Raw genomic sequence first — 25740 nt, 5'->3', positions numbered from 1 at the left:
TCAACGCAGAAATATGCTTCCAAACGTACAGATTAATCATTGTTCCATATGACTATATATATATATAAGTTTTCTTTTTTGTGAAGAGATAAAGGTAAGAGAGATCGAAGGTAAATGTGAGAGAGACTTAGAGCACTACGTCATTAGCATAACTAGCGAGGGCACAAAAGAGGACGAAATGAGAGGTGGCAGGGATGAAGATGCCTAGGAGGAAGAAGAGAGATCAAATCACTGTGTGTTTAGCGTCGAACTAGTTGATATACAACCACTTAAGGTAAGACTAGAAGCTCATAAACTCGGCATATGAGAGGTTGTGTGTATGATACCTTGCTAGGCAATAGTGACTCAGTGTTATTGTTGGTGATCGCTTACACGTATGTCTTATATCGTTATTGATGGAAGTCTCAATTTTTTTAAAAACTTAAATTATATATATTATTATATTAATTAATTTTTATGAGTTAATTTTAATATTTGTTAATTTAAATTTTATATATTATATTTTTAAAAATATAAGGATTATTTTAGATATGATTAAATCATAAAATATATGGGTTGATGATCAAAATCATTAAAATAATATATATATATATATATATATATATATACGGGTTTCTCCGAATCCGTTCGTGGAAGGAGAGCCTTCGCCACTTCTCTCCTCTTCTGTGCTGCTCGAACCCGTTCTCCCAATCTAGGGTTCCAGAGATCGCGAGGAAGAACCGAAGAAGAGTAGTAGTTAGGTAAAGAGGAAGGAATGAACCGGAAGCTTAGAAACCGAAGGAAGCCTACGAAGCGGCGAAGGAGAAGGGGTTTCGCCCAGGTCGTGGTGGATTATCCCGCGTCCGATTGCTACATTTACGCTGCTGTCCTCGACCCGCTGCCCCCTGATTCGTTGCCTTCGTCTGCTGCCCCCTCTCCTTCCTCCAGAGGTTTGATCTTTCTCTTCTTCCCTTCTGGCATTCGTTGTCAAAACGTGATTTCGATGCTTTCAGAGAAGGCTGCATAGTTTTGAATGATCGAAAAGGTTGTATTTTGATGGGTTTGGATTATATTTCTCTCTCTTTTTCTTTGGGATTAGATCGTAGCTATTGTCATAACAAACATAATGGACTGCCCTGCGAGATTCGGTATGAAATCGACGGAATGAGAAAAGTGAGGTATTAATCTACTTTTCGGAGTTATCAGAGGAATTCAAGGTTGGTCAGATATAAATTATCCATGAATAATAAATACCCTTTATCACATTATTCTTTCTGTAAGTTCTGACTTTTTTATTATTGGGTTTATTTAATAAGATGCAGTGTGCTGAGATGGTAAGATTGCTTCTTTACGGTGTACAGACAAAGGGATATCTGTAGTGCATTTGCAGTGGCTAATTTCAAAATGACACTGCAGGCGCCTGCTACTGATGATGAGCACTGGTGAGTATATATTTCTTACTAATGGTTACTTGGTGAGATTCTGTTGTATCATCTGGTCTTGTTTGTGTTTGTGCCCTTCTTGTTGCTGTATCTGCAAACCAAATACTAAACTTTATTTGTAAACTTTATCATTGTGCTGTATGTAGACAATACTCTTTTTATGCCTATACTAGCATGTGAATCAGTGGTGGTTATTTAGGATTGGTGTTCTTGTTTCATTGACATCTATGATCATTTAGATTGATGAATTTGTTGAATGCTGTTTTGCTAACTTGACTATAATTCTGATATATTTACTTGATCGATAATTGCTTTATATATGGATTGGCAAGGGTAATATTCATTGTGTGTAAAAGAAAATGTTTGTTAATTTAAGATTTTATCTTTCTGATATGGACTATTAGGCTAGTAGCTGATAATAAATAAGTCTTTATAAATAACAGGTGACAAGCACCAATTCTGGTTAACAATAATTTATTGGTGTAGATGTTATGAAAATTTACAGAAATTGAAATTCTTGGGTCAATTCTATTGGATAAAGTTACTAGATAGAAGGTTTTATCGGTGATAGATTTAAGCATGGATCAAAATTTTTTTGTTACAAGGAAGTCAGATTGGGTGATTTAAGCCAGATTTGGATCCTCACTTTTCCTTATCTAATTGCACACCGAATAGGTACGAATTTCATCCTAGTTGCAATTTTAGCTGATGAAATTATGGGGCACCACTCTGACTTTGACTGAGATGGATTTGTATAGAAGTAGAGAGGGTGAGGCGAGTTTGGCTATGGAGAGCACTGTTTATCTCAAAATCACAAGTGAGCAATTACAACAATGCTGACAGTAAGAATGGTAGTAATACTCTTTGAAATTCCATTTAAAAATGTGCTTAATTGATTTCTCATGCTATTTCACTATGATTTTGTTCACAAGGTTTCAATTCTGCATTAAGAGAGGGTGATGGTGGCAGCCTTTCAATTTTCTATATATCTGGGAAGACTATGAAAATTATTACAGCTCTTTCATTATGTTTGAATCATTCCTAATATTTTGAGCATTGTAAGTGGTAACCAAACAATCATTTTCTCGTTGTACTGTAATGTACTCGGATCCTGTCGAGTCTTCTTTTCTCCAATTTTTAGTAGTCTCTGACCTGATGCTTTACTGAATATGAGTATGTAGGAAAATTTCATCAATTTTCCAGTGTGTGCCTTTCTCATGTGCAAAGCCCATTAGTCCTTCTGCCGACTTGGACATGTGAACTCACTACAATGTTGGACTGTTTAAGCTTTTGGAACAAGTGGACAACCAACCATTATGTCTTCACTCTGAAGAGCACATACACTTGATGCAGTAAGAACTTTTTTAATCCTAATAACATCATCTTAGTAAGACATGCTTGGCTGAGTTTGAGTCTTGCATGGTTTTTAAATGGAACAAAAATGCAAGGAACTTAACAAAAATGGAGATAAAATGGAAATTAACCATTATAGAAACTTAAGAAGGTTTTGAAGTTGGTCCTCCGAAATAGCATTATCATGGACTTTTTTAACATATGCTTTATATTTGGAATAGGTGATTTTTATGTGTGGTTCTCAATTGTGACCACTGCAATATCTAGTTGGTTTTGAAAGTTCAAATTCCATTTTTTAGTATCAGTAATATAAACTTCCACAGATGTTAGTTTTCACTATCATTCTCTATTACACTTCATCAAGAACACTTGATAAAATACTCCACATGATTGCATATATTTTAACCAATGACAAGAATGTTTATGCTGAGTAAAAAAAGATTAAAATGAGAAAACTAAGGAGAAAAAAAGTAATGGAAGGAAGATTTCCTCTTTTTGCTTCTATGTTTGTCAACTATGAGGTATGAACATCGATACGAGACACAAACATGGTATGATTTTTATACATTTCACACCAAATGATAGAAGTTGGATGTAGCCTAAAAGGGATCCAGTGATTAATAAATATATTTTCCCCATATGTTATTTATTTTTTTATGCTTTATATAATATATATGATCTATGATTATCATATACAAAAATTATGATAAATATGGCAACAATTTATGTGGCTAGCAAATGTTAACAAATTCTAAAACATATACAAAAAAATAAGGAGCAAATCAAATCCAAATTACATATATTGACAATATCCAACATGTCTAAAGCCTTATAAAAGATGATATAAGCATCCTACATATACATGATACATTTATATAAATGAGTGTTGATGGTATGAGAATTTTAGCAGGATTTGAAATAGTTAACATATATATGATCTATGATTATCATATACGAAAATTATGATAAGTATGGCAACAATTTATGTGGCTAGCAAATGTTAACAAATTCTAAAACATATACAAAAAAATAAGGAGCAAATCAAATCCAAATTACATATATTGACAATATCCAACATGTCTAAAGCCTTATAAAAGATGATATAAGCATCCTACATATACATGATACATTTATATAAATAAGTGTTGATGGTATGAGAATTTTAGCAGGATTTGAAATAGTTGACATGTGTCAAAAAAAGTATTAATTGAGTGGCAAGTGCAACCTGGACATGACATCGACACAAGTAATATGAAGTTCCTGTGGTTCTTTAGTATTTAAAAATAGAATATTGGAAAGAAGAAAATAAGAGACTCTGATCTGATCTATCACATTCCTGTCCTCTCAACATCTACCTGCTAATATGTCCTGACAGTAAAGATAGCTAACTTCTTGTGATCTCCTCTTTTGGACCTTGTCATGCACATCATATTGAGTTACTTAGTATAATTGCATGTCTTACATCCACCGATGATGTTTATTTGACAGTGAGTGAGGAGGAGAAGAGAACTGATTTTTGCGTTTCTCCTTTCTTTTTCTTACAAGATACAATTAAGCTCTTTTGTTCTTTTGATTGCTATTTATCCTTCTAATAGTTCCTCATCATACACTATATCATTTTGTCAAGAAATCTAATGATAGAACTTGACTGCAACAACTTTGTAAGTTTTAGGAACTAATTGTTACAAATTGGAAAGTTGGAATTTGACATGAATTTTTTATGACTTTTGAGTTACTTTTTGTTGATGAGGACTTCATGTGATGAGCTCATAGATGGGGAAAGTTACATGTGCTTTTACTTCCGTAGGAGATGTCTTTATTTCTGGTTGTGGGAAGATTGGTTTAGTATTACCTGTCTATTTAATAGTCAAGTACTTCTAGTTTCATTTGTTGGTTCAATGGACACTCCACATGCAAGCACATGGTGTATTAGGCCCACCACCACAATCTACCAATTTATACCAGATAAACTTTGATATCTGTGGTGTTAGTATCCAGTTTCATGATCTGTGATTGTTCATGTGACTGTGATTGCATGAAATAAGCTGTGCTGTGGGCTATGATAAACAAACCTAGAAAGGTTTTCTTTTGGAACATAGGAAAACTAGTGGAAAGTGAAAATTAAGTCAAGCTGTTTCTTTCTGCTTGAGGGAGTTCATCCTCTTTTCTCCTTACATGTAATGGTGGCAAAGTTAGATTGGCAAGATCCGAGAAACATGGGTGACAAGATGTCGAACTGTTCCTTCTATCACTATCATGTGGTTTTGAGAGAAAGGAATATAGTGTAGATGGTACTTGAAATGACCCAATTAATCTTTGGAGCAGGGACAAGAGGATCCTTAACCTATGCCTTACCATTGTCATTGCCATATTCTCCTTCTCATGTTTTCGTCTTTAACCATCAGAGTAATAAGCATTTCTTGTGCTGTGGATGCACCCTTGTCTAGCTATACGTTACAGTATCAGATTTTATTTGAATACTGCTGTCCTTCCCCACGTATTGTATTCTTATATTATTGCAGATAAGTCTAATAAGGAACATTGCCTCACTGAAGATTTCTGTAAGTACTTTTCATTTATCTTTTTCTCCATTTATGAATTTATTTGTAGTGATAAAAGATATAGGTGAATTGTTTAATTCTTATTCTCTTGGTGCTAAACAATGTCTTTTGTTGGTTGGTTATTTGATAATATGATTTTGTGTATGTAGTTTCTCTGTGCATTTCTATTTGATTTATTATTATATGGCTGCACAGATGTAAAATTTATATGTATTTTTAAATTTTACAGTGATAGATGAAGCATTAAAATTTATTTATTTCCTATCTGACATATATGTGACTAGGTTCATCCAAGTTATGTTGAAATAGCTCATAGCCGACACATTTAGTTACATAACACTACTATGGTCTTTAGGATCATTGAATGACAGACCTTTTTTGAACATGCGTCATGTCTGGAGGATGTGGAAGCGCACTGCCCCCAGACCTATCCTGGTGTCCCTGGATGTGCACCCTTAGTTCATGACTTTACTCGTGACTCAGTAAGTGCGACATGGAGCAGCGGATCTACTGTGATATAGAACAGCGATCATTTTCTTCTCTCCAATTCATTCCCATGGATTTACAGTATGATCACGAGGAAAAAGACAAGTAGCAAATTGGTTGGAGATGGTTGACTCTGAATTAGATTTAGACGATAGGATTACTGATCACACGTAATGCAGTCCATTATATCATTCTTCCTCTTACCCGATTAACTAGTTGGCGAGTATTATGATTGTTTATATCTAAATCTTGGAGTTCTGTCTTCACCAGTCGATAATATATGTCGTTTAGTTTAGCCTCATCATATTCATCAATGCATGAAGGTATGGAGCACACTTCATGATTGGTGGAGTGAGTAGACTGGAGATGGACTAATGTATGAAGGGTCATGAGAGTGTCAATACATTGTCCATGGTAATTTACACCAATGGGTTTGATCATTTGGAGGCATTACCACAACACATGGATGGGCTCCATTTGTCAAATCAATGGCATGCAGCCAAGAACATGATCTATGATGATCCCAAGTTTAGTTTCTTCTTAAATTTCCATTGTTGATATTGTGCTGTCAATCCCTTTAAAAGAAAGATGGGACTTGAAGCATATTTTACAGTCAGTTTTATCTTTAGACTTTGTTCAGCAACTAGAGAAGAAAAAGATGAAATGACTTTGTTAGTTCATATTATTGCCATTTTCATGATTCTGTTGTAATGTGTGGATCCTAAATAAGGTAAAAAAGGAAATTAAATTGTTAATCAATATTGAATCAGCAACTTATTTTATCTCACCAAAATATCTTGATGATATCTGGATAGTGATTCCTCGTTTTCTTGGGATTTACACAAGATGAGTTTGATCTATTGCTGCATCAATTCCTAACATTCTAATGCCTGACTGCTTAGGTTATAGCACCTAAGTTTTCTGCATGGCCACACTACAACATGATGTGACTATCAGTCCATCAGGGTTTATTCCTTAAGACTGTCTTAGCTGCAGGACGCAAGGCAGGTGAATAGTGTTCTGTCAGTAGCTCCATATTACATGCATTCTTGGAAGAGACATCACAATAGATTCATATAATAGAATCCAAACTATTTCCAGATATATGACAATTCTCTTAGTGGAAAATACTCAATATTCTTACCAATGTAGCTGAATGGAATCCATCATGGGAGAAATTTATATTCATGTTTATTCTGATGTATGTTTTTTATACATAAAAGGAACTGAGGAGACTACAGAAGACATCTAACCATAATTAATATTCATTAAATTTTTTCATGATTTATCTGGTTCCTAATTCAAAATTGGAGTGTCACTTTGCATCCATAATGAACATTAGTAGTAAGTACAATAAAGTGAGAAACTGGTGCTCTGTTTGAAATTCTTCATGTAAATAAAAATCCCATGATGTACTGTTGTCGACATTGTTATTGAATGAGATTACACTATTTATTGATAGTTAGGATGGATGCGTATCATCACTTCAAACTTTTGTGATGAAACACCATATAGCTTAATTTCATCTTAAAACCTTCAAGCAGATGGCAGATGAAGAGAAACATGGCCACCGAAGCAAAGGATTCAATGATCATTCTCCTACAATAACAGGTTGAATCATTTCACAATGATAACCCAAGAGGACATGATGGATTTGCTGAAACTCACAGGAAGAAACACAACATAATGGGTAGGACATACAGAAGAGTACAAAAACTCACTTTCCAGCTAACATGGGGGTGGTTGTTTTGCAGATGAAAGAGAACCCATTGTCACACACCATGGTGGCTCAGTATCTTCTTGAGAACAGTGGCCTTCAGCTTCAGAAATGAAATATAGTCAGCAGTCCTCTGAAGCAATGCCTGCAACCCAACACTCCTGCAACCAGGCACAACCTTCTTTAGCTTCCTAAGCTTCCTGAGCTCCAGATGCTGCAGGGGCTTCCTCTCTCTCAGGGACACCATTCCTCTACTTCCCCTTCTTGCACGAGGTGAAGCCCTTCTCATCGCTGAGGACCTGATCATGCAGAGGACAGTGATGAGAGGAAGGGAAGGCAGGGAGGAGGGTATAAATAGAGGCTGCAACTGGCCATGCAAGTGACAGTGGTGAGGGATGAGGAAAGGCAGGAGGTAAAACAGACATGGGGCGAGGTTATCTCACTCTGGCTGCATGTGGATAGAATTATTGGCTTCTCTCTCATGCAAAGCCAATCAAGTCAAGCAATAGTACCACAGGAAGACACTCCTCACCTCCTGAGTTGACATATATGAGTTTTCAGTGTGCCAAGGAAGGACAAGGCACAGTCTTCTTGTTACTGATAAACGAGGGTCCAAGCAGGTGATACAGGAAGACATTGATGCAGAGTCATTGTTTGTTGGACCCCAAGAACAAGCTTGAGTTTGTTATCTTTCTATGTCATTTCCATGTCTTAGGTTGCTCACCTTGTTTGGACCTAATTTAGCGCGATTACCCGACAATAATTTAGGGTTGAGCATGTCAAACTTGGATTTAGTCTAGCATAGCTTTTCTTCATCAGATTATGAGATATCCCTCTCATGGCTGACATATGATGCTAGAACTACAATCATTGATCAAAGATTTGACCACATGATCATGGATGCTCTGGTGGATGCTAAGGTGTCGTGTATGTAATTTATTTCATTAGAGGCAAAGATGTCAGTTAACTTAGTCAGTAAATGATTACTAAAATCTATTACATGTTTGAGATCATCATTCATGAAGAAGAGGAAGTTTTTAGATGAATTTGCATGGTGGATGTTTGTCACACTTTTCTGAGTAAGATTAAAATATACTAGAAATTCATACAAGTACAATACAAGGCAAGAGTTCAAAAATCCTCACCTTTTCCCATTTTGTTATCAAACTCCCAGATTTATATTTTTGCACCAAATAAATCAAGATTTTTTTTTATGAGGAAAAAACAGTCTAAGACATGATTTTACTCTAATTGAATTGCATAAAAATATGAGAAATATATTAGTTTAAGCTACAAGATATCTCTATGGTTATGTGAGAGGCGTGAATGGGGGTAACCCATACTTCAAGTGATGAGCACAAGGAGAGGGATGAGGTGATGGCATGATGTTCTGACTAGACTAGACTTTCAATCATGGGATACCCCATCCATCTCTTCGTATCTTGGGATGGGTTGGTCTACATATCTTGGCAATGTACGACAAGTTTCTGACCAAGACATAAAGCATGGTAATTTTGTGGGTTTGGCTCATTCAATGGCTTAGCCACTTCAACTAGGATCCTTTGATTCCCATTCTTTCTTGGTCTCTGCCAAGTCTTTGAAGGTGAAAAGCAACAATTCAAATCCGATTCGAGTAACTTGAAGTTGAGCATAAATCTTATGTTGTTTTGTGTTTTATCACAGCTCATTTTCTATTTTGACTCTAATATATTCTTTTTTTTTTTTAATTTAACACTTCTCTAAGTGTTGGATCATAACGTTAAAATTCATGAATCTCGATAAGATTATTTTTTTTACGAGTCGAATGATTCGGATATCAAAGTTAAGATTGCATACATTGATTATTTATAGACGATGTATCGATCAAAGTCTGGGTTATAAACTATCTATTTTTTAGCATATTATTTGATATTTTCAAAAATATTTTGCTGTGACATCTTTTTTACTATTCTCCATATGTTATAAATCAAGCAATAAAGATGAAATTTAATTATACAAATTTATTATTAATAATCAAGATCTTTACTAGTTATCCTGAATGACATTTTCGATATATATTACGTATATCTGAGTGGATATCTTTTTCGGAAATATTTTTATTTTGAGAAAAATGAGGACAAGGTCACTATCAACCGTCAAGATTTTTACTAGTTAAACTAACTTGCATCTTAAAAGAATAATCAATTTTAAGAAATAAATTTGATATATATCACTAGCAGATTAATATTTGTAGTCTACGTGCGAGTTGATATTTGTTTGGAGATCCTATTGGCAGTTGTTGTGCTCCTTTGTTTGCTTGTTTGTATGTGTCATGTTACATTGATTCTTCCAAGTAAGCATCAACTCTTCCGACTCGCTTATCAGAATCAACAGTAAGAGATGAGATGGATCAGAATCAATGTGTTTGAATGTGATCAGAATTTGCTTGAGCAGTGCATTAGGTAGAGTCGTCTCCTTCCTCGAGAAAGCCTGGTTAGGTGAGTCCAAGATTAGGACGTACGGGGAAGACAAAGTGCATGTGAACGTCTCCGTCACCCGTGGGCTGCATCGAACACCAACCAGCTCATGAGTCCTCTCCTCGCACCTTCTTCTCCTCCCTTCTCCCCGTCCATTCCACACACCAGTGGCCGTGGAGGTCGGCAGTGCTGCTGCAGCCCCACATTGACTTCGGGTGGCCTTGTCGTCGTCGAACCCGTCCAAGTGCGACCTCCGTCGCCTGTGCCTCGCTCCAGCAACCGAGCCTCCATCCCATCATCTGATAGCGTCTCTCTACCTTCGACGTTAAAACAGGGATGATGAATATAATACTCTCTCTCTCTCTCTCTCTCTCTCTCTCTCTCTCTCTCTCTCTCTCTCTTGTTTTTAGAGTATTTGTGGATGAAATTTCGACTCTAAGAGATTAAAATAAAAAATAAAATTAATAACTTATTATTACTAAAATATAAAACTTTAGAATTATAAATTATAAAAAAAAATAAATGAGAATTTTGAATTATTGTTTCAGTGAAGTATGTAAAAAATCGAGTTTCTAAATGATTGAAATTATGGATTCAATCTATTGTTCGACTCATTGTATTTTCTACATATATATATTATTTGAAGTACTCAAAAAATAATTGAAGTCCTTTGAAAAATGTTGATTTGATAGGGAGAGAGGAGAGTCGTGGTTGAATCCCAAATGCTGTGTTGGATTCAACCCCATGTCATGCCATCTCCATCATCGCCTGTTCTTTTGCATGTCATATGCAATGGACACACACCAACACACTTGTAGCAATATTGGTGGAGAACATAAACTAATCATATCTAATTAAAAGATAAATATAATTTATATTTAGTAATAAAGAAAGTATTCTTAAGAAAAAAAAAATATATAATCATATTAAACATTATCCTGAGATAAAATCTCATCTTCGGAAGAGATGATGCTACCAACTCTATCTTAAAATATGAATGCAACTCATATCACCAACCTAACTAATATATATATATATATATATATATATATATATATATATATATATATATATATATATATATATATATATATATATATATATATACAAATCTCAAAGGGAGATCAATGGATGAGGATTGTGAATCTGAGGGCCTGAAATCTGGGCTGGGCTGGGCTGGGCCTGGCCCAAACTGGACTATTTTGAGTGCTTCATGTATATGTATATTTTGTTTTTATTGAATTCATATATAAGTGTTCGAAAAATAATTGAAACCTCATAATTTTTGCTGGAGAATTTCTCATCATTAAGTAAAAGGCTGAGATAACTTATATTAGTAGCCTAAGAAATCCAATAGGTAAACTTTGGGCTAAAGAACAAGATTAATTGGAAGGTGTTCAGGTTGTAAATTGTTCTTATTAGTCTAATTATTATTATTATTATTATTAATTTTTTAATTCATGAAAATAAAATTTATAGTTACTAAGGCATAAATCCTACTCATATTTTGTGTTGGAAGGGTTGAATTCTAAAAAAAAAAAAAAAAAAAATCTTTTAGAAGTGCCCCTTATGTCCATAAATCCCAAGCAGTGTCCCCAACCACATAGGATAAACTAGTTATAATATTTTTAAAAATATTAGAAAATATTATAAAAATATCATGTTAAAATATTTTTATACTATGTTATATTTTTTATATTATTAAAAATAAAATTATTATGTTATAATATATATATATATACTAATATTGCTAAAAACACTATAACATTGTGTAAAAATATTATAAGCAAAATATTTTGTTAAGATTTATACAAAAATACTTTGTTAAGTTATTTTTAATTACATTATAACATTTTTCTAGTATCATTAAAACCCTATAACACAGTGTAAAAACATTATAATTCAACTAGTCCATAAGAAAAAAAAAAAAGGAGAGAAAATGATCTTCTAAGTATTAGACAAAAATGTGACATTGTTTGAAAATTCTAGAAATAGAGAATATTTCTTGGAAAACAAAATAAAAATAATATTTTTCAAAAAATCGCTATATATATATATACATATAAAAAATTACGAGCTTGCCATGAGATAAATTCCAAAAGAAGGCCCATGTGGTCGGGACCCCAACGCCACTAGTATTTTTCTGCGTTGCATGCCCTGCCTTCGATCCCACCTGTAAAGTCAAAGGAATTAATGGTGCACATTATGCCTGTCCCCATGTCACTGCAACTCCATCTGACCCTCCCTCTCTCCTATGTCATACACCATGTGAGTGTCGTCCCACAGTCCCCCCCAACCACAGTGGAGCCTTCAAACTGCTTACCCATACATATATCGGATTGTGTTCCTACTGAAGTCGCCTTCAAGCTTTTGATTGGATAATAGTGATTGCAGAAATGTAAGAGGATGAATCTCATAAAAGATTCTAATAATGAATGAAGGATCGATCGAGCACGATTTATAATTGTAAAAAAAATTTAAAATAACGAATGAAGGATCAAGCAATTCCATCGATCATCGAATGAGCAATGTACACGGAGGTCAAATCAATGGCGATGGGGGGGGGGGGGGGGGGAGGGGGATCAATAAGGCCTTTCACCGATGTAGTTGCCGGGGGGGTCGTACTCACAGACCACGAGCACACCCTTCCTCCCTGAGCAGCTCACCATGGCGCAGCCCAACCGCCGGGTGCTCCGCCACACTATCTGGGTGTAGTGGCCGCACTCGGGGGCGGAGCAGGAGTTGGAGCGGTAGTGGTACCAGCGGCGCTCCCCGACCCAGGCCGCCGCCGCCTGGGCCGGCCGCCACCGCGCCCCGCTCCCCCAGAAGATGTTCTCCCCGTACGGCCCCCCGGAATGGGCCAGCGCGCAGTCCCTCCGCCGCCTCCCGCCGTACGACTCGGCGTACCGCGCCAGCCGCGCGTCCCAGGCCAGCGGCGGCAGCCCCACCGCGGCCCGCGCCGCGTTGTGCGATCGCAGCAGCTGCCCCGCCAGCCCCGCCCGCGGCCGTCTCCCCCCCTCCGCCCCCTCCACCAGAACCAACGCGATCATCACGGAACACAAGAGCAGGAGCTCGCTGCGCACCGCCATGTCCGGCCTCACTCGCCCGCTCCGAGATGCCCACTACCTGTTCGATATATAGTTATGGCTGTGGTTTAGCGGTTGGGCTTTTTGTGGATGCTGCGGTGGCAGCCACGTTCAACGATGCAGGCTTTAGATTCCCAAATCCAACTAAGACGGAATACTTTTGGGTAATCATAGTGGACCATATGCCCCGTGAACCTTCTTCAACCTCCACAACTTAGAACATGGCAATTCATGTTAGATTCGGCCATTAACAATTCTTAGCTCATACCTAATAAAAAATGGGTACTAATCTCGAGATTGATATGATGATTTCTTTTAGATAATATATCTTGATGTCAAAATTGATCATCCATCTAACTTCATAACCGACATAAATCATTTCTTGAAGACCGTCAATCTTATTGGATTGTGTATGAATCTATGAATTAAACTGAACCTAACAATTCCCCTCTTTATGGCTGGCCAACTGCTAAAGGCAAGTCAGATCCTATGATGGAGTCATTCCAACAAGCCTTGTGGTCTCTCATGATCATTAATCATTCCCATTAGTCTTGTAAGAAAGATTGTGAAGCTTATAGTAGATTAATGTCAGTTGGTTGTGGTTTCCTTATTATAGAATATCTAGCAACTCAATAGAAGAAAAAAGCTTGACAAAGCATCTCAGTTTGATCTCATTGCATCACAGCATGTGTAATTGTGACAATGCTTGTTTCAGAGCTCACAAACATAATTGATCTCCCAATCAATGTTGATCAGATACATGAAAATATCAGCAGGAAGACATTGATTTTAATGGAGGCAACATTTCCTCTATATGTTGTAATAGCTCCTAGTGTTTGAACTCATTTTGTGAATCCTAGTTTGATATTTAGACTTGAGGTTGCTGGAGTTCAAAGCCTACAGGAAATGGAAAGGAGTCATGGATTAAGTTTGGTCATTACATATGTAATCCGGATTAAAGAAGGGAGAAAGTTCCTGACAGAGCTGAGTGTGAGATATTAGCAAGAGCTTCTTATGGAACAGGAAGAAGAAACAAATCACCTGTAATGTGATCTATTACTGTGATTCTTACCATTGCACAACATATAGAAAATGTTGATGCAGATAAGTGATCGAAGAACAACACTGCAATGGTATATCTACTCATGTAGAACCAGAGGAGTTATGCTCTTCACAACATCTACCTAAAGCTTAGAATCTGGATGCTGTCAATGCCTGCTAAGACATACTCTTGAAGCATGGAATCAAGTTGGGGAGATGAGGCAGAATAGTTCAGTGCTCCTTTCTCCTCGAAACCATTACTTGACCACCAACTCATCATACTCTCGTTTCCATCATTAGGTACTGCAAAGGATGAACTCCATGCCATGAACAATCCATATCTTCTTGTACAATTTGGCTCATCGAGATCTGGATTTCCTGTTCCATTTGCGGTAGGGTCTGATGAGATGTCTCCAAAAGCTTGCCACCCAGCGCAGGGATGTTGGACAAGAAGAAAGCATACAGGAGCTGCATCCTTTGAAGGGCTGATGCACTTAGGGTTTGTGAAGGAAGGCATGGAGATTGTGATGGCTCTGTTTGCATGCCAAGTAGCTTCTTCTTCAGCCGTGTGTTCCAATGATTCTTGATGTCATTATCTGTTCTCCCTAGCAGCTGGGCTGCAATCATTGACCACCTAAACTTTGCATGAAAGCCAAGCTGTCATCAACCTGTAATCACATGATGAGAGGAGCTCAAAAGCTTTTGCCACAACTAGAGATGGAGCAGGAATTAGAACAGATGATGTTGTACCTGCTTCCGATACTTATGTAGAGGCTACATATGACTTGGTCTTCTTCCTCAGAAAAGCCACCATGCTTGATGTTGTGCCTCAGATAGTTAAGCCACCTCAACCTGCAGCTTTTCCCACACCTCTTCAGGCCTGAGTTGATGAACCAAAGCACATACAATTGCTTCTTCCAGTTTCAATATCACAATATCATATATATATATATATATATATATATATTTGCGGGTCATAGTGTATAAAACCTGCACTTGGTCTCATTCATGCAATCTTTTGCTCTCTCACTCGTCTATGTGAGCTCATAAACAAGGAGGACACACCAATCTTGTGAGGCAGTGAGAGCCAATAGGCTCCAATTCCATGCTCCTCAATATAAGCCTTCAGCTTTGCGGCCTCCTCAGGTGACCATGCTCCCTTCTTCACGTTAGCCTTGTCACAACAAGGAGCTCTCCCCATATCGCTTTCTCTCTATCTCTATCTATCTATTTATATTCAGCTGACAGCAAGAGAAGTTGAGGTCTTTGGCAATCCCTGGGAGGGTGAGGCCAAGTCTTATAGGAAGACACCGGGAGAGCAAGATGGTGTGGATGTGACGTGATGCTTACACTGTGGGCACTGAGTTGAAGGCTTCTTTTAGTCACCTTGTTTGCCGAGTTTGCAATGTATGGCCTTTGTTTAATGGATATCAAATCTTGAAGGATTGAGCAAGTCCATGAATACTATGTTACGGCTTGATTAGCAAAAGCAAGTGATGGTTATGGTAAGCTTTTAGATTGAAGACCAGATGGAGATCAGGAGAGGACTTCTTCTTCCACTAGGTTTATACCCCAAAGAATGACTTTGACTACTAGCAGGCTTTGAAGGGTGCATGAGAGTCTTTGCTTCAAACAATATACGATGGACCATTTCATGGATCAAATTGTGCAAGTCAAACAAAATGATTTGTAACTTGGAGGCTTCTTGAAAATGAAGCAACTGATTTCATGTGACCTAATGATTAACTTATAAAGTGGATGAGAGCTTAGATGACATTCTTGAGGACTTGTTAATTAAAATGTTAGTTTTTCTCAGTTTTGTTCTTAATACCCTCTCCTCTTCTTATTTCTCAGTTTAGATCTTAATATGGACATACTGATCACACTCACCAGCATCAGATTATGGCTGGAGAATTCCTACTTGATCAAATGTCAAGAAGTAGTCACCAGGGATCTCTACATGGTTGGTAGAAAAGAATAACATGAATAGATGTATTCCTAACATGAGAAATGTGTCCAAGGGAAGACCATACTACACACTCCATCCTGTCCATGAAATTTAATGATAGTTAATTGCATGCAAAGACAACAAGAAGCTGCCCCAGTTCACAATCAATCACCATCAAGCTAAAGCTAACACAGCTTGTCTGCTAATTTTTGTCATTCAAACAAGTCTGCCTTAAAGCACATATTCTCTTCCTTGGACTAGTGGATGGAAATTTACACTGTTAGGCTAAAGAGAGAGAAAATAAAAAACATTTATTTCTTTTCATTAATTTTTTTCTTTTTCATAATATTTTGATATTTCTATCATTATGCAATATTTCTTCGGTATTTAGATCGTCAAAGACTATAATCATTTTTTTAATCATCCATATAAAGTATAAGAGCATCATTTTTTATAATCTCCAGGAAGAGATTTTTCATATTGTATCTTAGAACATTCTTGATATCATTTTTATAACTCTTCCTAATATTTAAAATCTGATTCATTTATATTTCCTGACCACATTGGGTCTAGTATTAATTTCTACTTCCACATATGTTTTGTCAAGGAATAAATTAGGAGTGGCAAAGCTTTTCTTGCAGTAAAAGTGAGTAACCCTTGCATGGACTAACACCCTTATGGTGAGAGAATTAAGTACATAAAGTAGGGTAAATGAAAAAAAATGCAGAGGAAGGAGAAGGACAGGGAAGAGAGATGTCTGTGTCTTCTCCTTGACTTTGCCTAGTGTTTGGATTCTGCTTGAAGCTGTCTCACCTCATCAAATCCAGCTGAGAGAAGCACAGGGGATGACCATGTGTGGGAGCTTAATGGGTTTGAGTTTGTGCTAGCATTCAAGGTAGAAACCTCCATCCATGTGCTAGGGTGACTTGCATGCAAAGCTAATTACTAGTACTCAGAGTCAAGATTGTTCACTTTGGTCATTAAATGAACTTTCTATGTAGCAACATAATTCTATATTTGCTAAAATAATGTAAGCTTGGCTTGTTTTTCTTTTGAACTTGGCTCACAAAAGCCAAATTCCTTTAATACAAGTGAGCACATCATAGAGGAACCTTTTTTTATGCATATAGAAATCACCCAAGTTGTCATCATATCACATCACAATTCCATGTCCTTGGAAAGACAATCAACAAAGTAAATAGTAGAGAATCTAAGAAAAGTTTGTAGATTCTAGAAAAGTAAATGGTATGAGGTAGGTGTGTGAGAAGATAAACAACTTGCTAAGCCTTATCCATAGTAGGAGGTGTTGCTTAGGTCATTCTTGGAGGTTGTGAGTTGTGACAGCACAAGATGTATTTTGGTACAATTCCTTTTTATCATAGACAGGACATTACTTTCCTTCCTAAACATCCATCTTTTCTTCCTCTCTCTCTCTCTCTCTCTCTCTCCAACTAATACAAGGCATCATAGGATTGATTCTATCAAAGAAGTTCCCTTGTTCCTTATGTTTTAAGGAACAATTAAGATGATGGAGATAAGTCACCTAAAGATCTCATAAGAATTTCTAGGAATATATTTTGAGGCTTTGGTTGAACTTACAAAGACTTCATGGAATGCTGATTGCTAGGAAAACCACTTCTGAAGTGATTAAACTGCAATCTCATGACTGATTTGCTAGGAAAAGAATGCCAACAAATAAATATCACAGATAAATCATTTGATATCATCATACACACAACATTTTGGATTAATGATTCAGATTCAATAAATTAATATATCAATGATTCCATCCAACTCTTACAGTACAGGCCCATTCATGTAAATAATTATTATTGAATTGAGAAAATATGTGGATTAGCATAGTTTTTCATGACCACTTAGGTAAGCAAATTAATTATTGTCATAATAAAGAAAATACTGTGAATAAAATAGTGAATGTGGAGCTTGTTGAATGGTTAAGATGGTCCAATCAGATTATTGAATTGGGAGAATTTGTCGTGCACATTATCAATCTTTTCAGCTGACTTCGTCCATAAGCTTTGATGCACTTAAAGTTATCATATTCGACAAAGATGTTCCATATAAATAATATAGATCAATAATATGAGTTAAGATCCACTGTGCAGTCTAAAATGTGATGCTGTACTATTGCTTGATAGGAACATGCATTGCCTTTTTATGTCTCCTAGACTTCTAAACCACATTGCTTGCCCCCAAAGCAAATTGCTTTTAGCCTTACCACCACACTACATGGAATTTATCTTTCTCCTTGGGAGATAGTAACCAGAGAATTCTCCTCTATCCTCATGTCTTCTTCCCTCACCAAACTGGCAGATTCTTGACACCCAATACAGATTGCGGATATCCACCTCTCTCTCTATCTTATAAGACAAGCCACCAACCAGCTTCTTCTGTTCCTTGTCACACAGCTTCATGGCTGACAGGAAGAGAATTCCACTTCTAAGCCTTCTCAGGAGGGCAATTCAGAAGGTAAGGTTCTTGCTGTCTTTTGATGCCACCAGATGGATGGCCTCCTCCCTCAAGAGATCGCCGCTGGTGTCTCGCCGGCTGAGCTTCACCGCCCGACCGAGCCTGCTCGACTGCACCGACGATGACGGCTACGAGGCCGGGTCGTCGTCGTCGAGGACGCTCTCGAGGACGGTGAGCTTGTCGAGGTCACCGGCGTCGAGGACGACGAGCCCCGGGTCGGAGGCGTCGAGGTCACTCAGCGGTGCGTCGTCCGACGACGACATCAACCAGAGGGCAGACAGGTTCATCGAGAACTTCTACCGGCAGTTGCGGATGGAGAGGCAGGTCTCCCTTCAGCTGAGATACTGCAGGCAGAAGAGCTTGGAGGAGGATGGATACACATTGAAGTAAGGGGGAGCTGTTTCTTCTCAGTTTTGCATTGCTTAGAGTACACAATCTGTCTTGGATGACTAAATCTCATGTTGTGTTCCGTTTCTCTCTCTTGAATTGCACCACATCTTGTCGTTCGGTAGAGATTCATGTAATGATCTTAGGTAATTGAGACATTGTGACTTATGAAAAGGAAAGGAACAATATTATAACTTAATCAGCAACTACAAAAATATATATCCCTGTATGGATCTCCAACACTTACAACATTCCACGAACCTTCGTCTTTCGTCCTTTCCCAATGCTAGAAGAATGGCCTTTTCTCCTGCACACACTGGCTTCTCCGACCCACTAGTTTGACTCTCTGTTGCTATCCAAGTTTCATGACCATTCTTGATGATGTAGCCTAATCCTGTAGCAAAGTTCTTAGCATTAAACGAACCATCACACTCAATGATATACTTGTAATCCTCAGTTTCATTTGAGTTTCTGCAGGCCTTTGCCTTGGTGGCCACTCAGGGTTATGAGAAACCCTCAAATAGTCATCAATGGTGGTAACCATTTTCCTTAAAGAGGATCTTCATGTTGGTTGGTGGTTTCTGTAGTCTACAGTTGCCATAAAGTATTTGTCACCGATGCTAAGGATACCTCTTTGCTAATGTATATAATGCATTAAATATATCATTCTGGAAATGCATTAAATGTTGGTTTCAACTTTTTTTCAAAATTATGTGCATATATATATATATATATATATATATATATATATATATATATAATCAAACAGTCTAATATAGACTGTGAAGAGTGCAAATTACACATCTCAAGCTGCCATCCCTAGCAGAATCTTGGCTTTTGGCAGCTTCAACCAGATGGTGGGCACATCCCTATCTCAAGGCAGCATTATGAGCAGAATCTGTTCTTATTACCTACTGCCTGGATATGATTCATGCCCAAAGAAAAAAGAACTGGTGAATTGATGGTTTCATATAAGATATGCCAATCATGTGTTGAACAAGCATTGGATACCCTGAAGTCATCAACAGTATGTGAAGAAAGAATCCTCTTGGAATGATGGGATGAGTTCATGGGAACATGAAGAACATGATACACATGGCCAAGGATTGGATTAATGATGAGGAACTCCATTGAACTGCTGTCTCCCAACAGGCCTTCATGGTTGTGGCCTCAGAGTTTCCATCCCATAACACTGTTCAAATGCATATCCATTTGCCCTTTTTAAACTTTTCCTTGATTGTTTGGTTGAAAAAGAAAATTATCATTTATGATAAAACATCACAATGAGATTCGATAGGATAATTGATTCATTAATTTTTTTTTAGTCTAAATTACTAACCTAACATGTTTGGATCAAATTAACTGTAGTACTCTTTAAAATATAATACAAGATATTACAATTAGTCTAAACTACGAACTTAACATGTTTGAACCAAATTAACAATAGTATTCTTTAGATTATGATATAAGGTATTATAATCTTTTTCGCTCAAATGCTGCTTGACATCATCGTCAAAGTTCATCATAATCTAAAAATCAAATCTTAATATAAAACATATCAGACTTAATATAATGATAATCTTATGATATGATGTGCTCTCTATCATATTCATTAATCATTTTCTACTTAACACAATGTTAATTTTGATATAACTTATCATCATTCGATTCGATAAAATAATTAATCTATTAACTTATGAAGCTTGAATCATCGATCCAAAATGATTAAACTTAAATTTATAATAATAGACTTATTTAATTATTATAAGACAATTGAAGTCATCTCATACTTTGGATATGATATTAAACTGTAGTATTATAAAAATATTTTGATTTTTAAAATGTCCTGCCACCTTGAAAACATTTGTTTAGCTGCGATTGAATCAAATGTTTGTACTCTACACTTCCAAGGTGTATACAGCCCCCACCTTGATTTGGAATGCTTCAAGATGAGCTCTGGCATTGTGCTGTTCTGAAGAGCAGAAAAGAACTGTTGCTCAGGAGGCATTTGATTAGCTGTGAGGAAGAGTACTACCCTCCTTTCATGTGTACCATACCTCTCCAAACAGAGAATGCATTGGGCATGACTTGCAACATCTCAAGCTTGTCCACTTTATGAGTCAGTTTTGGTGATAGCAAAGAACTGTGAGGAAGAGGAGTACACCCACACAGTCTCCCAAACAGTGCATTGAGCTTGGAACTTTTCAGGCTTGTCCTCTCATGTGTTTGGTTTTGGTGATGTCCATAAGTGCAGTGGATAACTATTGTGCTTTGGCTTCTAAATGTACTGTTGATATGTGAGGAAGAAGAGGATCATCAAGCTTGTCCTCTTAATGGGTTGGAAAGTGGTGCTCTGGTTGTGTTGTTCAGAGCAGGGCAGCAGCAGCAGCAGCAGCAGGGAACTATTGCTCAGGATAATAATGCTGTGGCTGCTACAAGTACTGCCACCTTCCCAGCAATGAGTTCTGTAGCTGTGAGTGATTCCCATCATCATCTCTGTGACACAAAAGGACAGAAGAATCTGATATGGCTGCCATCAGGTACCATGCACAATTTCCTGTGTCAGCAGCAGCAGCAGCAGGGATTCTGCAATGTATGTGCTTCCCACATGAGACGAGGATCTATGTATGTCTCTCTCTCTCTCTCTCTCTCAACTCTGCTGACTGCAGGCTGGAAACCTTTATTTGCAACACTTGTCGATCCGTGATGTGAGTTGCATTCCGAATGGTGCATATTATATTCCATGTGATGAACAGAGGCAGATCATGTGAAGCATGTTCAGGGATGCACCTGACTCCTTCCATTGATTACCTGATTCAGCTTAGAAAAAAATAGATGCATCTTGTAACATATAAGACTTTCATCAATGCAGTGAGAGTGGGGAAGACGTGGTGGTGCACTGCAAATGTGGCAGATTCTCCTCTTCTGGTTCAATACAACAATCATAAGAATTAGTTCTTTTATTTAGACCTACAAAGCTCAATAAGTAAAACTACATATATATAAATTTTCTAAGCTACATTGAGATTCATGTTAAATATTTTATAAAAAGATTGTAGATAAAATTTTACAATCACTCCTTAAAAAAAAATTATTATTAGATACGTTATTGATATGCTTCCTCTAACACTAAGTTAACTAATACATCAGAGATAAATTAGAGAAAAAGAATCTATATCATCATCAATAAATTTTCTACTCATACCTTAATATCCGACGAGAAATATTGTTCGGATTCTTAATAATTTTAAAAATATTTTTTAGTATGATTTATCATGACATGACAAATTCGATCATCCTATTTTATCATTTCTTTCGAGTTAACTTCGTGTGTTAGTTTTCGATGAGACATCGGATATTATTTCTATCACAATTCAAGTGAAAGGACGAATATTATCCCTATCATAAGTCAAGTTGGAGGAGATGAGAGGCTGAAAGTTTACAAGTGAGGTGAGTGAGTCATGCTGCCAAAGGCCAAGCTTTGGCAACAATTCTACGTATCCAGTCACCACAAGACAGAAACTTTGACCCTAGTTTTAAGCTTTTTGAATCTGTTAGCACAAGACAAGTCCTTGGTCACTTTCATGTCCTTGCTCAAACAATTAGGATCCTTCTTTCTCTGATGTGCATCTTTAAAATGTGAGGGCATGATGGCCTCAAAGTGTGCAGACATCTCTGTCAGCTAAATCTTGAATGATATGACTAAGAATCAACCACCAGCAGAACAAATGCCATTATCAGTGCCTTGTGGTCATGTCCTGGGGAGGAGAAATGGAACAGAAAGAATGAGACATTCAAGCTAAACTTAGTCAGCCAAGCATATGGGCAGCTCATCCCTTGCAGGCCAACACACCTTTCCATGATGGAGCTGAGGAGGAGCTGCTTTGCTTGGCACATAGCTGGTCCCAAGAGTTAGAAAGGAAGTGTAAAGAAAGTGGGAATGAGACAGTTTGGAGTGCCTCAAATCCATCAGCTTAATTGGGTTGTCAAAAATATAAAGAATGACTATATTGCTGCTTTTGTTTTTTAATGGTCAAAAAAATAATAGGAGTTTTTATATGTTTGTCACTGTAAAAGTTGGAAAATAAGATATTTATGCTTACAAATTTAAATATAGTAAAAGTATACTTTGAATATTAACACCCTCCATATAAATCACTTTTATTAATATCTATAATGAATAAGGTTAATTAAACATTATTTAGTTTAAACTAATGCAACAATAGCAAAGTTGTTAATTGAATCTTTTGTCAAAGAAAGTGGAATGAAATAGTTTGAAGTGCCGATTATATTGCTCCCTTTTTATTCTTAATGGTAAAAAATAATAGTTAAAAAAATAAGATATTTGTACTTATAAATTTTAATATAGTATATGAAATACTTCAGATGTTAGAACCTAAGCATCCATAAAAAAAAAAATAGGTTAATTATTTCTAGTATGACAAACATTAACTATAGATTATTTTATCAGCATAATAAGGATTTAAAGGTTAGTAATGTCAATTAAAAAATTTAATAAATAATTAAGTAACAACTAACAAAGATTAATATTGTCAATGTCAATCCCAAACTCGAATGAAAATAGTGAAGGGTTGTATTATATTATTAACAATTAATATAAGACTATATGAATATAGATCTTAACTGATTTCAATATTATTAATAATTAGACGTAAGTCACTTTTACCACTTAGGTATCCCGAATTGAAAATATTAAATTATTTAAAAATATCCCATCACATCGGTGTCTAGATGTTGTGTCAATTTATTGTTTTATTCCAATAGGAGTAAAAAAATTTGTTTGAAAATAAATAATTAAATTAGCAACTTGGAATATAAGAATAGATTACTTTCAGATAAGAGATTAGAGAAAATTTAATAATATTTGCTTACAAGATACTAAATAGGTATAAAAAAATTCAAAAAGGTTGATAGTAATAGATTTAGAATTTGGTATACTAAAAAAACTAAAGACAAAAATAATGTAGGAAATATTGTTGATAAGGATGTTAAGAAAAATAGTATAGATGTAAAAAGATTTAAAGATAGAATTATAATTCTAAAATTTATCATATATATATATATATATATAATGTCAAACTAAATTATTACTTTTTTCTATTTTAATGCAAGAACCCTATGAAATGGTAAAGTATATTTAGTATTAATTTATTTAGAGAACAGCAAGGTCAGAGAAATCATGAAATGAAACCAAGATGTAGATCTTTCTTCATTTCACACCTTTGAAATATAAGTTCATATCAAAACAAATTCAAAAGAATTAAATTGCTCTTCTTAAAAACCTTCACAATGAATTTGCAGCTTGCTAGTGAGAGTGACAAATAATAGTCTTGCCAAAGGACAGATAGACAAAGCAATCAACAATAAGAAGAGTTTGTCAACAAAAGGTGATGGCAGAATCATGCTTCTTTTTGTGAAGAAGGCCACCATTAGCTAACCTCTATGAATCAAGTTAATTATCAACAATTAACATCACATAATCATTATCATTATTATCATCATCATCATTATCTCTCACTCTTAACAGTTACACACTATGATAAGATTTTTTCCTTTTTTAAAAGGATAAATGATAAAAATAGATTTATCAATCAAATTAGGTAGAGAGAGAGAAAGAACAAGAGAGAGAAAGGAAAGAAGATGACATACAAGAGAACTTGTACGAGAACATATATCCTTTGTCTCAAACTTGTCATGTAGGGAATTTGATGTGAACACAAGATATTATTGCATCTCTTATATAGGACTTATCCAAACCCAAAGAACATAGTTACTATATGAATAGATCTCAGGAATCAAATTGTAATAGATTAATTTTTTCTTAATATTTGTGTCTATCTAGTCGACCTCACTTATTTCCTGAATGCTTCCTTCGAGTAACTTACCAAAAGGAGATTTAATGATAAGATTAAAAATAAAGATTTCAGATTTTGTATCGTGCCATCTTTTGTTAGGATGAAAAGAATATTTTCTTCAATAGTTTATGCTTACATGATAGATTAGATTGATCAAGCTCTACATGAAGAGTCTTAATTACTTTAAAATATTAATCATATTAAAATATTTATGAAAATTGAGGCTTGAACATTTAAGTTTGAGCATAAGCAAGAAAAAAATCCAAAAAAATAGAAGAACAAGCATCCTAAATATTTTTGTCCCCTCCTCTCATCTTACCATGTAGCTTTCAATGTGTTCTTTTACATCATTTAGATAAATCTTTACATTGTACTCAAAGGAGCTCATAGATGGCAACGTTGGACTTTGGAGTATGTCGGCAAGCTTTGTTAGCCTTAGAGCACTTGTGGAGTGTCCGTGTCATACTGTACTTTGTGCCAATTAAGACTGGCTGTTTTCATGTTCGTCTTCCGTGAGCTATTTGGTTTCTTTGTTTTCTTTCGTTATCTCATTCCTCTTGAAATCAATTTAATCTTTTCGATCTTTACATGCAACATAACAAATAATTAAGACAGTACGGCTTATTTACCTGCAAACTTTTATTTTTCCTTTTTTTTTTTTGGTGATCTCATTACTCTCAAATCAATTTATTGTTACCATAAAACTTTTTCTTTCTTTTTCTGTTTTTTTGCCTCATTGCTCTTGAAATCAATTTAATCTTTTCGATCTTACACTTAATATAAAATTCAACATCGAATAATTAAGACATACATTACGACTTGTTGTTACTATCAAACATTGCACATCGACATACGACTTCTCTTCTTATGATTTTTCGTTTACTTTTTTATCTTTCTTTTATGTCATACTTTGTTTTC

At 36.0% G+C, this 25740-nt stretch overlaps 3 protein-coding genes and 1 long non-coding RNA gene across 7 annotated transcripts; 2 read left to right on the top strand and 2 right to left on the bottom strand.

Annotated features, from left to right (window-relative positions):
- Positions 1 to 620: 620 nt before the first annotated feature.
- On the top strand, positions 621 to 8578 carry LOC135585698 (uncharacterized). 4 transcript variants are annotated; one of them, XR_010487122.1, is made up of 5 exons: positions 621 to 929; positions 1079 to 1196; positions 1296 to 1421; positions 5297 to 5335; positions 7366 to 8578. It is a non-coding gene; the product is annotated as an uncharacterized LOC135585698 (long non-coding RNA). The 4 variants fall into 4 exon arrangements; XR_001977836.2 differs by having other exon boundaries at positions 1296 to 2272; positions 2354 to 5335; XR_010487123.1 differs by having other exon boundaries at positions 1302 to 5335.
- Positions 8579 to 11958: 3380 nt separating this feature from the next.
- On the bottom strand, positions 11959 to 13264 carry LOC135611833 (pathogenesis-related protein PR-1-like). The gene has a single exon (XM_065107479.1). It carries the CDS (start codon positions 13081 to 13083, stop codon positions 12577 to 12579), a length of 507 nt encoding a protein of 168 aa, XP_064963551.1. The 5' UTR covers positions 13084 to 13264; the 3' UTR covers positions 11959 to 12576.
- Positions 13265 to 14270: 1006 nt separating this feature from the next.
- Positions 14271 to 15328, bottom strand: LOC103985908 (transcription factor RAX3-like). Its single transcript, XM_009403763.2, has 3 exons — positions 15187 to 15328; positions 14872 to 15001; positions 14271 to 14755 (listed from the first exon to the last, which is right to left on the bottom strand). Exons 1-3 carry the CDS (start codon positions 15320 to 15322, stop codon positions 14398 to 14400), a joined length of 624 nt encoding a protein of 207 aa, XP_009402038.2. The 5' UTR covers positions 15323 to 15328; the 3' UTR covers positions 14271 to 14397.
- Positions 15329 to 18292: 2964 nt separating this feature from the next.
- Positions 18293 to 19706, top strand: LOC135611832 (uncharacterized). Its single transcript, XM_065107477.1, has 2 exons — positions 18293 to 18945; positions 19424 to 19706. The coding sequence occupies exons 1-2, from the start codon at positions 18503 to 18505 to the stop codon at positions 19497 to 19499; spliced, it is 519 nt and encodes a 172-aa protein (XP_064963549.1). The 5' UTR covers positions 18293 to 18502; the 3' UTR covers positions 19500 to 19706.
- The last annotated feature ends 6034 nt before the right edge of the window (positions 19707 to 25740 follow it).

This window comes from Musa acuminata, chromosome BXJ2-5 (genome assembly GCF_036884655.1).
Source record: "Musa acuminata AAA Group cultivar baxijiao chromosome BXJ2-5, Cavendish_Baxijiao_AAA, whole genome shotgun sequence".
NCBI lineage: Eukaryota > Viridiplantae > Streptophyta > Magnoliopsida > Zingiberales > Musaceae > Musa > Musa acuminata.
This window is presented reverse-complemented; position numbering and strand designations above follow the sequence as displayed.